The sequence below is a fragment of the Hordeum vulgare genome, chromosome 7H (assembly GCF_904849725.1).
Source record: "Hordeum vulgare subsp. vulgare chromosome 7H, MorexV3_pseudomolecules_assembly, whole genome shotgun sequence".
NCBI classification, from domain to species: Eukaryota; Viridiplantae; Streptophyta; class Magnoliopsida; order Poales; family Poaceae; genus Hordeum; species Hordeum vulgare.
In genome coordinates this window covers 109217505-109230736 of record NC_058524.1, presented here as the reverse complement: position 1 = coordinate 109230736, position 13232 = coordinate 109217505, and the positions used below count along the sequence as shown (strand labels likewise).

Here is a 13232-nt window from a genome sequence, read left to right as displayed (position 1 = left end):
CGGATCACCTAGACTTAGAACTAAATCCAACGGCCAGAAACTTCTTATTAACGAAATCCAACGGTCAGATGTGCGCGTTGCCGCACCCATCTATAAAAAACTTTATAAATGTTTATGCAAATCTAGATGATACAAATACAAGACAAATTGTGTTGTGTTGTCTCAATGTAGTGTCGACATAATAGATCAAAATTCTAATCCCGGTAAAGGTTGGCATGTAGCTGCATAAATTGACACGTACATATCTGTGCATGAACAAACACAGTTAGCATTGAGCATTAAGATAACATACATATATCTGCATTAATCAAGGGCACCAAATATATACTCCACCTACTTAAGTCTCAACAGAGCGCTTGGTTTACCACATGGTTAAAGGCTTGCAGCAACATGATTACCTGACAAATATAGATGAGACAAGTGGCATAAAATAATCAATTATTGGTTTGTGTACGTAGAACTGATCAGAAGTTGACGTGTTCCACTGAAAATAGAAATTTAGTTCATCTAAAAAGAAAGTGCATTTACCAGTGTGGTATTGGTATGCTATATGATTTAGAAACAAAGTTAAAAATGATTATATCTTGTTAGTGTAGCAGCCCATTAATATAAGTAGGCATAACTATGAGGTTATGACTTCTCGGGTTCAAAAGCTTATGTATTGATCAAGGGCAGCACCCTAGTGACTCCACCTTGACCCGATATACTCCACCTACTTAAGTCTAGTTATGTTACCCCTTTTTTGTCTATCAAGTTTGAAGCTTACATATCTTCTTGAAATGTTTTCATCAATGGACTTAACTCCCTCAACATATGTTGTTTAGATACACACATACATTCTCTTTAATCTGCTACCATACGGGATTTTAGACTCTTTAGTGTACATTAAGAATTTTAAAATAGAAAAACATTGAGACAATAATAAGGATTATGATTGAAAATAGAAATAAAGGGATAAGATGCTCATGAGCATTCTTGAAGAAGTTAACATTTATCATCATACTTTGTTGAGCCCAAACTGCATAAATCCCTGGGATGTTATTCTTCATCAGAAAGACAAATTAGCTCTCCCATCCTAAGGAGCAACAACAAGGAAAGTATAGTCGTTTGTAGTTGGTCATACGGGGTGGATCGCTACACTGATTTAGTAACCATATGGATAGCTATACACGATGTTGGCGTTATGGCACAGATATGCTTTTTGACAATTGACACAGTAGTAGCTTTTTGACAATTTCGATAATTGACATTTGATACGGGGTACATTCTTTCATTCTTTGCTCGGATCACATCTGTATGTAAAAAATACAACCTAGAACAACTGGTACACATGCACAACCATTGTTGTTTCATCATTGAGAAAATATGATACATAATCATGAAGTTGAATTAACCTCATAATTTATTGTATTTGTTGACATTTGGGGCATCACTTAAAAAGGGGTCCAACAGTAAATATACTCGAACCGAAGTTAAGCATATTTCTCACCAGTAGGAAGGAAGAGGCAGAAATAAGGACTGACTTGGCGCATCAGTTCTTGGGATGAGAGAGAGTGAAAGTAACCATTTGTTTCATCTGATCGTACCAAGAAAAAGGGAAACATGCATTTCAGTGCGAGTCCATGCTTGGCAGAAGTAAAAAAGAGAGAAATGACAGTGTCATATAGGAAGAACATATGTTCTCAAGAGGAACATGAGAAAATAGAGGTTGTAGGAGATAGAGTAGTTACATTCTGAAGCTTTGCGTTCCTACCGGCAACAAAGAAAGAACAAAGAACATTATCAGCTAAATGTCAGGTTTTAAGTTTACATGACATCTGCAAATAACAACATGCAAGGCAAATGGCAGTGTTAATCTAATGAATGGCAATCAGTTTGCCAACACAAAACTTCAAGGAAGGTATCGTGACGGAGGGGGTGCAGACTCCATGGAAGGTCACTGGATCTAGCCACATTATGTGCCCTGTAGCCTACTCGATAAGCGCCATAAAATGAAAGCATAGACGCTCTTACACAAAAACTGCTTACAAAAATTGACATCAAAGTGTCAAGGATCAGAATGAATACCTCATGGCAAAATCAACCGGAGGGTTCCATTCATATGCATTATCTTCAGGCATTGAACAGCTCCCTTCCATCTGCAGATAAGGTGGAGATGTACATGCATTTATGCTTTATTAAGAACTCAACATAGAATGGAATGGAAGATATAATATATCTGATCTAAATTTACCGTGTGTCGCATCTCAGTTGGCAATGCGTGATGATACATCATAGACAATATCAAGGCAGAACCACTGCTGCATGAGAACCATAGATGATCGCCGGCATCAGTAGAGAAGGGCATGAAGACACCGCAGAAAAAAAGTACACTGAGAAGATACAGTCAAATTTATTAAACATCTTTCACCGTGTTTCTACTAGAGGGATCATAGTCAGCACTTACCTGAGATCTCATCATTGTGGTGCTCGACGCGTGGCTTCCAAGACATCGCTGTGTCACGTGAATTCTCCTGTGGAGAGTTGCTCACCTGAACACTGACAACACCTAGATGCACACTGAGCTCAACATCACATTACCAAAGTCAGAGCCGAGGGCAACCAGGGGTCCTAGAGCGGGAAGGCATGAGCGGGGACAGGGAACGGGTACCTTTGGTGGACGTCGGTGCCGCAACGTGGGGATGTGAGGAAGGGAGAGGAAGAGGAGGCTGCCTCCGCGTCTCGCTCCCCTGCGCCTCCACCGGGACGGGATTAGGGTTCGCGAGTGGATGGACCTCACGCTCTCCGGCTCTCGCTCGTAGGCCTCCCAAGCCCAGCAGTGGGGCTCCTTCGAATGGGCTCATGGCTCGCGAAAGCCCAATGCACCGGAGGCCTTCCTTTCGGCCCGTGCAGTAGCAGCCCACAGGACAGATGGGCTAGATTAAACAGATTGCGGATCAGATCGACTTAAACATGAAATCCAACGGTCAGAAACGTCCAGATCGTAAAAACGAACGGCCAAAAACACAAAACGTTGTGAGGGCTGGGATTAGGTGCGGTTATACTGTCCTTAATATAACAAGATCCGGAAAACACAAATAAACATAGTTTTCTTGCATATATAGTGTTAGAAATAGGCCTGAATTATCGATATATTTCCTATAAACCGCTTGTGAGAGCAATAAATCGGTTCAAACGATAAATGATGATGATATGTCATAATCTTATTAGTCATCCACCGACTAGCGATAACTTGGACGAGAAATCATTGAATCGATTGATTTTTTGAAAAGTGGCACAAATTTAAAACGTCTTATATTATGGTATAGAGGGAGTACAAGTCAAGAAAATGGATATTACAATTAAATTTTGGTGAGCGCAACATTAAAAGAAAGAGTTTCATATATCACAAATATGAAGAGAATCACATGCGTTGAGAAATAATCGGTTGCACAGAAACAAATAAATGCTCTTAAATAGTATAACCTTAGGTAATGGAAATTAGACAAATGCATAAATAGTTGTCTCGTTACATATGTAATGTCTTGTTCATGGATAAAATAATAACATATTTGTTATTATTCATGGAAAAATGCAGTCGGATTGTACTAATGACTTTGTTTTTTTAATTAAATTAAGACAATGCATACGTAAAACAATGCAAACTAGTTAAGTTCTTGACAGTTGAATGTATTCAAGTATTATACAAAATTAAAGATTAAACACAATATAATCCAACCCAATGTTTGCTCAAAAAATAAACCAGATTATTTGTACACATATATTTCCTCGTAAACACATCAACGTTGGGTGAATTATTACAAAAATATTTAAAAAACGTGAATTAAGTGTTATAATTTTTATAATAATTATCCTTTATAATTTCTCCAAAACTAAGAATAGAAAATGTCTAACGATTGTTTAGTATTTATCACTTTTAAACATAACATGTTTAACTTTTATGCTAAATTCTTCTATCATAAATTAATTATATAGTTTATACCGACTAAATTTATTCAATGTTATCCCATCTATAAATTATTGGGTCTGCGAGTAACATTAAGTTGACAAATTGACCACATAATACAAGATGTGTATACCTGAAATTATTATTGAAAAAGAAACTTGTTAAGGAAAATATAGCATTTAAAGTTTTTAATGATATACTTTTCCGTGATATATAGCTCCGATCACATTGGTCAAATTATTAGTCTAGAGATACAACATGCTCTATAAACCGGAAATGAGAGAGTGTCATATTTTGAATAAAATGTTTAGCAACTGTACATTGATTCCAGTTGGATTCAAATGGACAGAAATATTCTTTGAGACGCTTCTCTCATTTACAAATGCCACGCATATTTGTAAGCAGCCAGCCGAAGGAACTGTTCGAGACGAGTACAGACATATCAAACTATACATACTCCAGAAGTTTCTTCCATCTACTACACCGTCATCCAGCAAGTCGCTCTTTCTCCGTGTCTCTCGAACCGTCGCTCTGACGTCGACGCCGCAAACCCTTCCTGATTTATTGCCCCCATCCTTCGAGTTTCTTAGCCATTTTTCCCACCTCGCCGACGCCGAGACCCCTGTACCAATTCCCAACCGTGCGATTCTCATCTCAACTGCAGTCCCAGACGATCCCGTCCGAGCTAGCTCTCCCGTTCCAATCAATGGCGGACCTCTTCTTCGGGGGAAGCCCCTTCCGGCGGCTCCTCTACGCCCGGCCCTTGGCCTCCGCCACGGCCGCGATGGATTGGGTGGAGACACCGACCTCCCACGTCCTCCGGATCAACGTCCCGGGGCTTGGCAAGGACGACGTCAAGGTCCAGGTCGAGGACGGCAACGTGCTGAGCGTCAGGGGCGCGGCCAAGGAGAAGACAAAGGAGGGGAACGAGGAGGATGCGGTGTGGCACGTGGCGGAGCGCGGGAAGCCGGAGTTCGCGCGGGAGGTGGCGCTGCCGGAGCACGTCAGGGTGGATCAGATCAGGGCCAGCGTCGACAACGGCGTGCTCACCGTCGTCGTGCCCAAGGAGCCCGCGCCGGCCCGGCCCCGGACCAGGCCCATCACGGTCTCCAGCAAGCTCTGACGCCGGACTCTGTGCCTCTGTGGTGTCTGGTATGTTTATGGGGCTGGTCATGTGTCATCGTAAACCAACCGTGAAAGTTGTACTGTGATTGATATGATAAATATGCCAAGCACTAGCAGCTGGGAATACAAAATTGGTAGCTGTGAATGGTTTTACTGTAAAATAAAAATCGTCAATGATGCTGTATTGCGGACGTATGAGTATGACAAGCTGAGGTATTTGATTAATAGTGTTGGGAATGACAAAAGAATTGATCTTGAGGTGGTGATGCAGAAATTTGAAAGACCATTTTGAACTTGCGTGCTTATTCTGACAAACTGAGGAACCTGCAAGAGCAAACATACAAATTGCTAAGGAGTACTACACTGAAATACGGCTTGCTTGACAAATCGGCCTATGTACGAAGAAATTCTCTTACTTCACTGGAAACTGAGACCAGTGGCGCTGAACTTATCGGCGACGATCTCGTCCATGCGGCGCGCCATCTCCGGCGACATGTGGTTCACCCAGTCGCCGGCCACGCCCTTCCGGAATAGGGCCTTACGCGGGAACTTGAGGCCGTCCATGAAGCCCGTCCTGTTCACCTCCAGGCTCCTCAGGCTCTCGAGACTGCAGAGGTCCACGATGCCGCGCACGACGCCGGCAGGCCTCCTCCTCCGCCTTGGAGAACGGCAGCTCGACGAACCGCGCGAGCTTCCTCACGTTCTCGGCGGGGTCGCGCAGCAGCTCCTCGTACCTCAAGAAGAGCACGTTCTCCGGCCACGACTCGCTCGCGCGCCAGTACCCGAGGATGTGGTCCCAGAACGGCCCGTACGTGTTGGCGCCGCTGCAGATGGACTCGAAGGTGTCAACGAACGAGAGCTCCGGGTGCAGTGCATGCTCCGGCGGAACTGTCAGCTAACTGTTGCAGATGCTGGGAGTTTTTCTTCAGTTTCGTCAGACTATCACATGGTGTTCTTTCTCTCCGTCAGTTTCATCAAAGAGGAAGGCGTCACCGTATCTTTCGTTTTTGATTTCAAATAACCTGAGCTGCGACTCGGGCGTAGACTAGGCTAGATCTTCCTTTAGTTGCGGCCTTGACCTGATCGTGGGATGGCACGAACAAGATGGTCATGGGCGCATCACGGCGAAGCGCGCGGGGTGTTGGGATGGCAACGCACACGACCTGCTCCTTTCCCGATTCTCTCGTTTTCAGTTAGCTTTGTATTCGTTGCTTAAGTGGAGGAATGAAACAGAAAAGCTGCACTTGTATGCGGCACAAAAACTTCCTTCGTCTACCTCTAACCAGAGTGAGAGAGAGAGAGCAAGCTCGAGCGGTTTAGGGTCTGACAAGTGGCATCAAAGCCGCGTTGACAGGATCCGGCGACCTGTGATGGCGGGTGATGATGGCAAGAAGAAGGCGGAGGGCGCCGACGACGACGGAAGCAAGAGCTCGCCACGATACGCGGTCGGCCAAGGGCGCGAGCTGGCGGTGGCGAGGCAATTCGCTCCGGTCGTGTCGGGTCACGCCAACGTGTCACCATTGACACGCACGAACTACGCCGAGTGGAGCTTTCTCATGGAGGTTGGGATGCAGGCAAGAGGTATGTGGCGCGCGATCGAGGGCGCCGAGGACCTCCACGAGGAGTACGGATACCGCAACGACAAGGGGGCGATGGAGTTCATCCTCCGATCAGTCCCTGCTGAGATGTTGCCCATGCTCCGGAAACACAAAACTTCCCAGGAGTTGTGGGAGGCGATCCGAGCCATGCGCGCAGGATCCGCGCGGGTTCGGGACGCCAAAGCCCAAAACCTCCGGGGGGAGTTCGATCAGCTGCGTCACAAGTCCGGTGAGTCCATCGACGAGTTAGCCATGCGCCTCACAGGGCTGTGCGCGTGCCTCAGGGAGCTTGGAGATGCGATCAGCGACAAGCGCGTCATCCAGAAGTGGCTGCGGATCGTGCCCAAGCGGTACTCGCAGCTCGCGCTCTCCATCGACAACCTTGTCGACTTGGACACCACGTCAATCGAAGAGGTTATTGGGCGTTTCAAGGCGGCCGAGGAGCGCTACGAGCTGGACGCCGAGGAAGAGGGCGGCAGCAAGCTCCTCCTCACCATGGAGGAGTGGAACGCGCGTGCCAAGCGAGGAGATCAAGGCGGGTCCCCTACCGGGGGGGGCAGCGCCGGGAAGAAACCTCAAGGGAAGGGGCAAGGCGACCGCGGCAAGAACGCCGCTCGTCCTGGCGGCGGAAAGGGCGGCCCCAAGCGCTCCGGAAACTGTCGCTATTGCGGCATTAGCAGCCACTGGGTTCGCGAGTGTCGCAAGAAGATGAAGGACGAGGGCACGGGCGAGGCTCATCTCTCGGCTGCAGAAGACGAAGATCCTGCGCTACCGATGGCACAGGTGACGCCTCTCACGGATGAGCCCAACCGCGAAACGTTTGGGGATCAGCTCGTGCATCTCCACAAGGAGAGCGCCGAGGTGAACCTCGGGGCGGCAGGGGACGCCAAGGAACCCACTTGGCACCTGGACACCGGTGCTTCGAATCACATGACAGGAGACCCTACCGTCTTCTCCGAGCTAGATCGCCACATCGCCGGCACGGTGCGTTTCCGTGACGGGTCGGTGGTCGAGATCGAGGGGCGCGGAACGGTGGTCTTCGTCGCCCACGGAGGGCGTCACCGCGTGCTCTCGAAGGTGTACTATGTACCTCGGCTGCGCACCTCGATTATCTCTGTCGGACAGCTCGACGAGGCGGGATGCACCGCACTGGTCCGGAGCAGCATGATGGTGGTGCGAGACCGCCAGGAGAACGTCATTGTCAAGGTGGGCAGGACGAGGAATCATCTCTACACCGTCGAGCTGGACATCACACGTCTTGTGTGCCTGTCAGCGTCCGCTGGCGAGGATGCGTGGCGGTGGCACGCCCGCTACGGGCATCTGAACTTTGACGCGCTTCGGAAGCTGTCCCAGGATGACCTGGTTCGCGGCATGCCACTGATCGAGCACGTCGACTAGGTGTGTGACAGCTGCCTGGTCGGGAAGTAGCGGCGCGCCTCCTTCCCACAAGAAGCTGCCTATCGGGCCGGTGATCGCCTGGACCTTGTCCACGGTGATCTCTGCGGACCAATCTCACCGCCCACACATGGAGGGAAAAGGTATTTCCTGCTGCTTGTAGATGACAAGTCTCGCTACATGTGGATTGTGCTTCTGAGCAGAAAGGACGAAGCACCGACTGCGATCAAGCGCTTGCAGGCCGGAGTAGAGCTGGAGACCTCTAGCAAGCTGCGCGCACTACGCACCGACAGGGGCGGGGAGTTCACCTCAACCGAGTTTGGAGAGTACTGAGCTGATCGCGGCGTACGCCGGCAGCTCACTGCCCCGTACTCGCCGCAGCAAAATGGTGTGGTAGAGCGCCGGAACCAAACTGTGGTCGGGACAACTCGGTGTCTTCTGAAGGCAAAAGGGATGCCGAACGAGTTCTGGGGAGAGGCAGTGACCACCGCGGTTCATCTACTGAACTGCGGACCAACAAAGGCCGTGCGCGGCATGACTCCCTACGAAGCCTGGCATGGTCAAAAGCCGGCGGTGAGCTACTTTCGCACCTTCGGGTGCATATCCCACGCCAAGGTCACGCGGCCTGGCCTCAAGAAGCTGGATGACCGCAGCCAGCGCACCGTGTTCATCGGGTATGAGCATGGACAGACCAAGGCGTGGCGCGTCTTCGACCCAGTGAGCAAGCGAGTGCACATCACAAGGGACGCTGTTTTCGACGAGACGGCGCACTGGGACTGGAAGATGGAGACTGCGCGGGAGGGGACATTCACGATCGAGTTCACGCCCGCCCAAACCCTTTCGAGGCAGCCAGAGCAACCCAGGATTGGAGGAGAACCGGGACGGTGCCCAGGCACTCCCCTCGCTGACACATCGCCTGCACTTGAAGAGCGTGGAGAGACGCCGGAGCACGCACACACTCCGCAGCCAGGGGTGTACAAAGGCAAAGGGGTGAAGGAGGGGTATGTATCCCCACCGTCTGGCACCACGCCGGACACGGCACTAGGCTCCCAGGAAGCCTCACGCCGATACCGCATGGTCAATGCTGTTCACAACGAATCGGAGCATGTGACTCTGGATCCTGGGGAGCTGCTGGTGGTGGCGGGGGAGGAGCCCAACTCTTTTGAAGAAGCGGAGCCACACGCTGCCTGGAGGGCAGCCATGGTAGATGAACTACAGTCCATCGACGACAACAACACATGGACGCTCACCACGCTCCCGCCGGGCAAGAAGGTGATCGGGGTGAAGTGGGTGTTCAAGCTCAAGAAGAACTCCGCGGGCGAGATCGTGAAACACAAAGCGAGGCTCGTCGCAAAGGGATATGCACAGCGTGCAGGGGTGGACTATGAGGAAGTGTTCGCTCCGGTGGCACGGCTCGAGTCCGTGCGGCTACTGTTGGCCATAGCCGCACAGGCTGGGTGGGAGGTGCACCACCTCGACGTCAAATCAGCTTTCCTCAACGGAGAGTTGCAGGAGGAGGTGTATGTAACACAGCCACCAGGTTTTGAACATGCCGGCGAAGAAGGAAAGGTGTTCCATCTCTCCAAGGCGCTGTATGGGCTCTGTCACGCGCCGCGGGCCTGGAATATCAAGTTAGACGAGACACTGGTGGCACTCGGCTTCAAGAGAAGCCCCTCCGAGCACGCCGTCTACATGCGTTGTGACGACGGGGAGCGACTGCTGCTGGGGGTCTACGTCGATGACCTTATCGTCACTGGATCAAGTCTGCAGGCCATCGCTCAGTTCAAACAGCAGACGATGTCCGTGTTCTCCATGAGTGACCTTGGATTGCTGAGCTATTATCTCGGCATCGAGGTGCATCAGGGAACGGACTTGATCACGCTCAAGCAAGCGAGCTATGTAGCCAAGATCGTGGAGAAAGCTGGGATGGGAGGATGTCACCCAGTACACATCCCCATGGAGCCTCGCCTGAAGCTGAGCAAGGAGAAATCGAACCCTCCGGTGGACAAGAAGCTCTACCGCAGCATTGTGGGAAGCCTCCGCTACCTGGTACACACACGCCCAGATATTTCCTATGCAGTAGGTTTTATCAGCAGGTTCATGGAGGCTCCCACGACAGAGCACTGGGCGGCGGTGAAGCAGGTGCTGCGATACATATCAGGCACACTGAGCTTCGGGTGTAGATACAAGAAAGGTGAAGTGGAGCCGCTGTTGATCGGATACAGTGATGCTGATTTCGCCAGGGATGTCGATGATAGGAAGAGCACATCAGGTATGGTGTTCACTTTCCGGGGAGCGCGATCAGCTGGCAGTCCCAGAAGCAGAAGGTGGTCGCCCTTTCATCCTGCGAAGCCGAGTACATGGCGGCGACTGCAGCAGCGTGCACAGGCGTTTGGTTGCGGAGAATGCTTGAAGACCTGCTCGGTGATCCAGGAGGTGCAACCCCACTCCTCATCGACAACAAGTCGGCAATCCAGCTCTGCAAGAACCATGTCTTCCATGACAGGACGAAGCACATCGAGACACGTTTCCATTCATCACGGAATGCGTGCAGGACGGGAGGATTGCCGTCGAGCACATTCACACGAGCGTGCAGCTGGCCGATATCATGACCAAGGCACTGCCTCGCATGAAGTTTCAAGAGCTACGGGAGAAACTGGGGATGATCAACATCAGCAACTGATTAAGGGGGAGATTGTCAGCTAACAGTTGCAGATGCTGGGAGTTTTTCTTCAGTTTCGTCAGACTACCACCTGGTGTTCTCCCTCTCCGTCAGTTTCGTCAGAGAGGAAGGCGCCACCGTATCTTTCGCTTTTGATTTCAAATAACCGGAGCTGCGACTCGGGCGTAGACTAGGCTAGATCTTCCTTTAGTTGCGGCCTTGACCTGATCGTGGGATGGCACAAACAAGATGGTCATGGGCGCATCACGGACGAAGCGCGCGGGGCGTTGGGATGGCAACGCACACGACCTGCTCCTTCCCCGATTCTGTCGTTTTCAGTTAGCTTTGTATTCGTTGCTTAAGTGAAAGAATGAAACAGAAAAGCTGCACTTGTACGCGGCACAAAAATTTCCTTCGTCTACCTCTAACCAGAGTGAGAGAGAGAGAGAGCAAGCTCGAGCGGTTTAGGGTATGACAGGAACTGCCACAGCGAGACGGCTGTGTCCTTGGGCTCCCTGCAGATGTACACGACCCTGCAGCCGCCGGCGCCGATGGCACGCGGCAGCATCTCGTGTGGCATGTGCGTGTACATGAGGCGCGGGGATGGGAGCACGTCGAGTCTGGCCTCCCGGCTACCTCCGGCGAAGAGAACGTCGAGAAAAGGCACGCACTGGTGCGGGCTGAGGCGGAGGAGTGGGTGGTCGGCGCCGGAGGGCGGGTAAGAGCGGCGCGCCATCGTGGCGAACGCCAGGGCGTTGAGCCACGTGGTGCCGCACTTGGGGAGGCTGGCGATGATGACGTCGTCGGGCCGGGTTACGAAGCGGCGCTGCAGGCCGATGGCCGCCGGGACGAAGGTCTCCGGCAGCCAGAAGCCCTGGTAGCACCGGAGCCTGTGCTGAGTGCTGCCGGCGATCAGCTTGCTCGGCAGCGTCGATACCAGGACATCGCCGTTGTCTTCCAAAGACCTCTGATCCGCCGGAATGGTGGCGAGCAGGTCGAAGTTGTTCATGACAACATCCTTGAACGGGATGGGGCCTGCCGGAGCACTGGCTTTGTTGGTCGCCATGGATGGAGTTGGAGTTGGACTGCCCAGTATCAACAGCCAAAACTAGTGTGAAGGACAGCTGATTGATAAGGTCTGCGTAACCCGAAAACATATTCTGGAGCAGCTGTGGCATGCTATATCATCATGGCTATCATCATTGGTGACCCGAGCAGAGTATTTGGATCGTGGATCAGGCGTCATTAGAAAAGTGGGAATGTAGTCTTTCGGTACCGACTTCTTTGCCCTTTGATGTTTTTCTTTGTTTTCTTTTTTAAGAGAAGGCACGATACCTCGCAAAAAAAAAAAGGCGCGATGGCCCAAGTTCAAATAAATGAAGCCAATTGACCCGAAAAAGAATATATATATTGTTACTGGATATATTAGCACTTTATTGATTGCTTTAGAACCATGACGCATGCCATGAACACATGGAATTCTGAACTTTTTTATGATAAGTTTGGTAATGCGAGAAGGATGGCAACTTTAGTTGTCAAGCTTATCAATTTCCGTGCTTTAAATTATTTTTAACATAAACTTGTCGTGTGTCAGTGAAACTTGCCATTGGTGCGTGACTGAAATTACTATCGAAAACCATAAGTGTCGGGGTGCCACACGTGTGGTACTTATCATTTGGGTTGGTTTAATCCCTAGATGAATAATGAACATGACATTAAGAGTATGAAGCTCATACCGATATGTAAACATGTGAGCATAACATAGAACCGAAACATCTACTAACACGGTAAATACGGCTAGCACATGAACGCGTAAATAAGGGATGGAGAGATCATACTCTCCGATAGGCCAGGGTAAAGTCACGTGATGCAGCGGTTGCGGCTTCATCCGCAGCTTCTTGGCGACAGAAGCAATCATGGCATCGGTGTAGGGGAAGTAGTTGAAGCAGATGACGAGGATGACAAATATGAAATACTCACGCTTAGACGCTCGGTAAAAACCTTATCGACCTTCTTCTCGTGCAGGATTGCAAAGGACGGGGTTCCGGAGGCCTATCTCCCAAACGACCTGACGGAAGCAGCAATAGTGAGTGGAACAATAGATGATAGGTCAGTTTTTGCGCAAGGAGCAACTGATTATGTCTTTTGGTGTTGCTAATGCCTCCAATATATAGTCCATCTGGTAGGGAGTCGTGGGTCTTGTCTTAGGCCCATGATCGAGTCGACAAACAACCCATGGTTCAACGTCTAGGATAATGGCACTTCCATCAGCGACTTGTAACTAATCTCAGATTAGTTCACCATTACCGACCGGCAAACATAAAGTTCACGCATGACATATGTGTGAGCTCGGATCGATGTGGTGAGGAGGGTGATGGAGGAGGATCGCGGGTGTACTACACCTCTTCTCAAAATCCAATAGCATGTGAAAGAGATTACCTTATAAAATGTCTTAACTCTCTTCCACTATGAGTATGGTACTAAAATTCCCATCATGTCATGCATC

At 50.0% G+C, this 13232-nt stretch overlaps 1 protein-coding gene and 1 pseudogene across 1 annotated transcript; one reads left to right on the top strand and one right to left on the bottom strand.

The window, feature by feature from the left end:
- The first annotated feature begins 4441 nt into the window (after positions 1–4441).
- LOC123409805 (16.0 kDa heat shock protein, peroxisomal) lies at positions 4442–5269 on the top strand. Its single transcript, XM_045102680.1, has one exon. It carries the CDS (start codon positions 4653–4655, stop codon positions 5067–5069), a length of 417 nt encoding a protein of 138 aa, XP_044958615.1. The 5' UTR covers positions 4442–4652; the 3' UTR covers positions 5070–5269.
- Positions 5270–5488: 219 nt separating this feature from the next.
- Positions 5489–11950, bottom strand: LOC123409806 (annotated as a pseudogene).
- Positions 11951–13232: the final 1282 nt, after the last annotated feature.

Excerpts from the sequence above, each read along its gene's own strand:
- LOC123409805 (XM_045102680.1), top strand. The coding sequence starts at position 4,653 with ATGGCGGACCTCTTCTTCGGGGGAAGCCCCTTCCGGCGGCTCCTCTAC.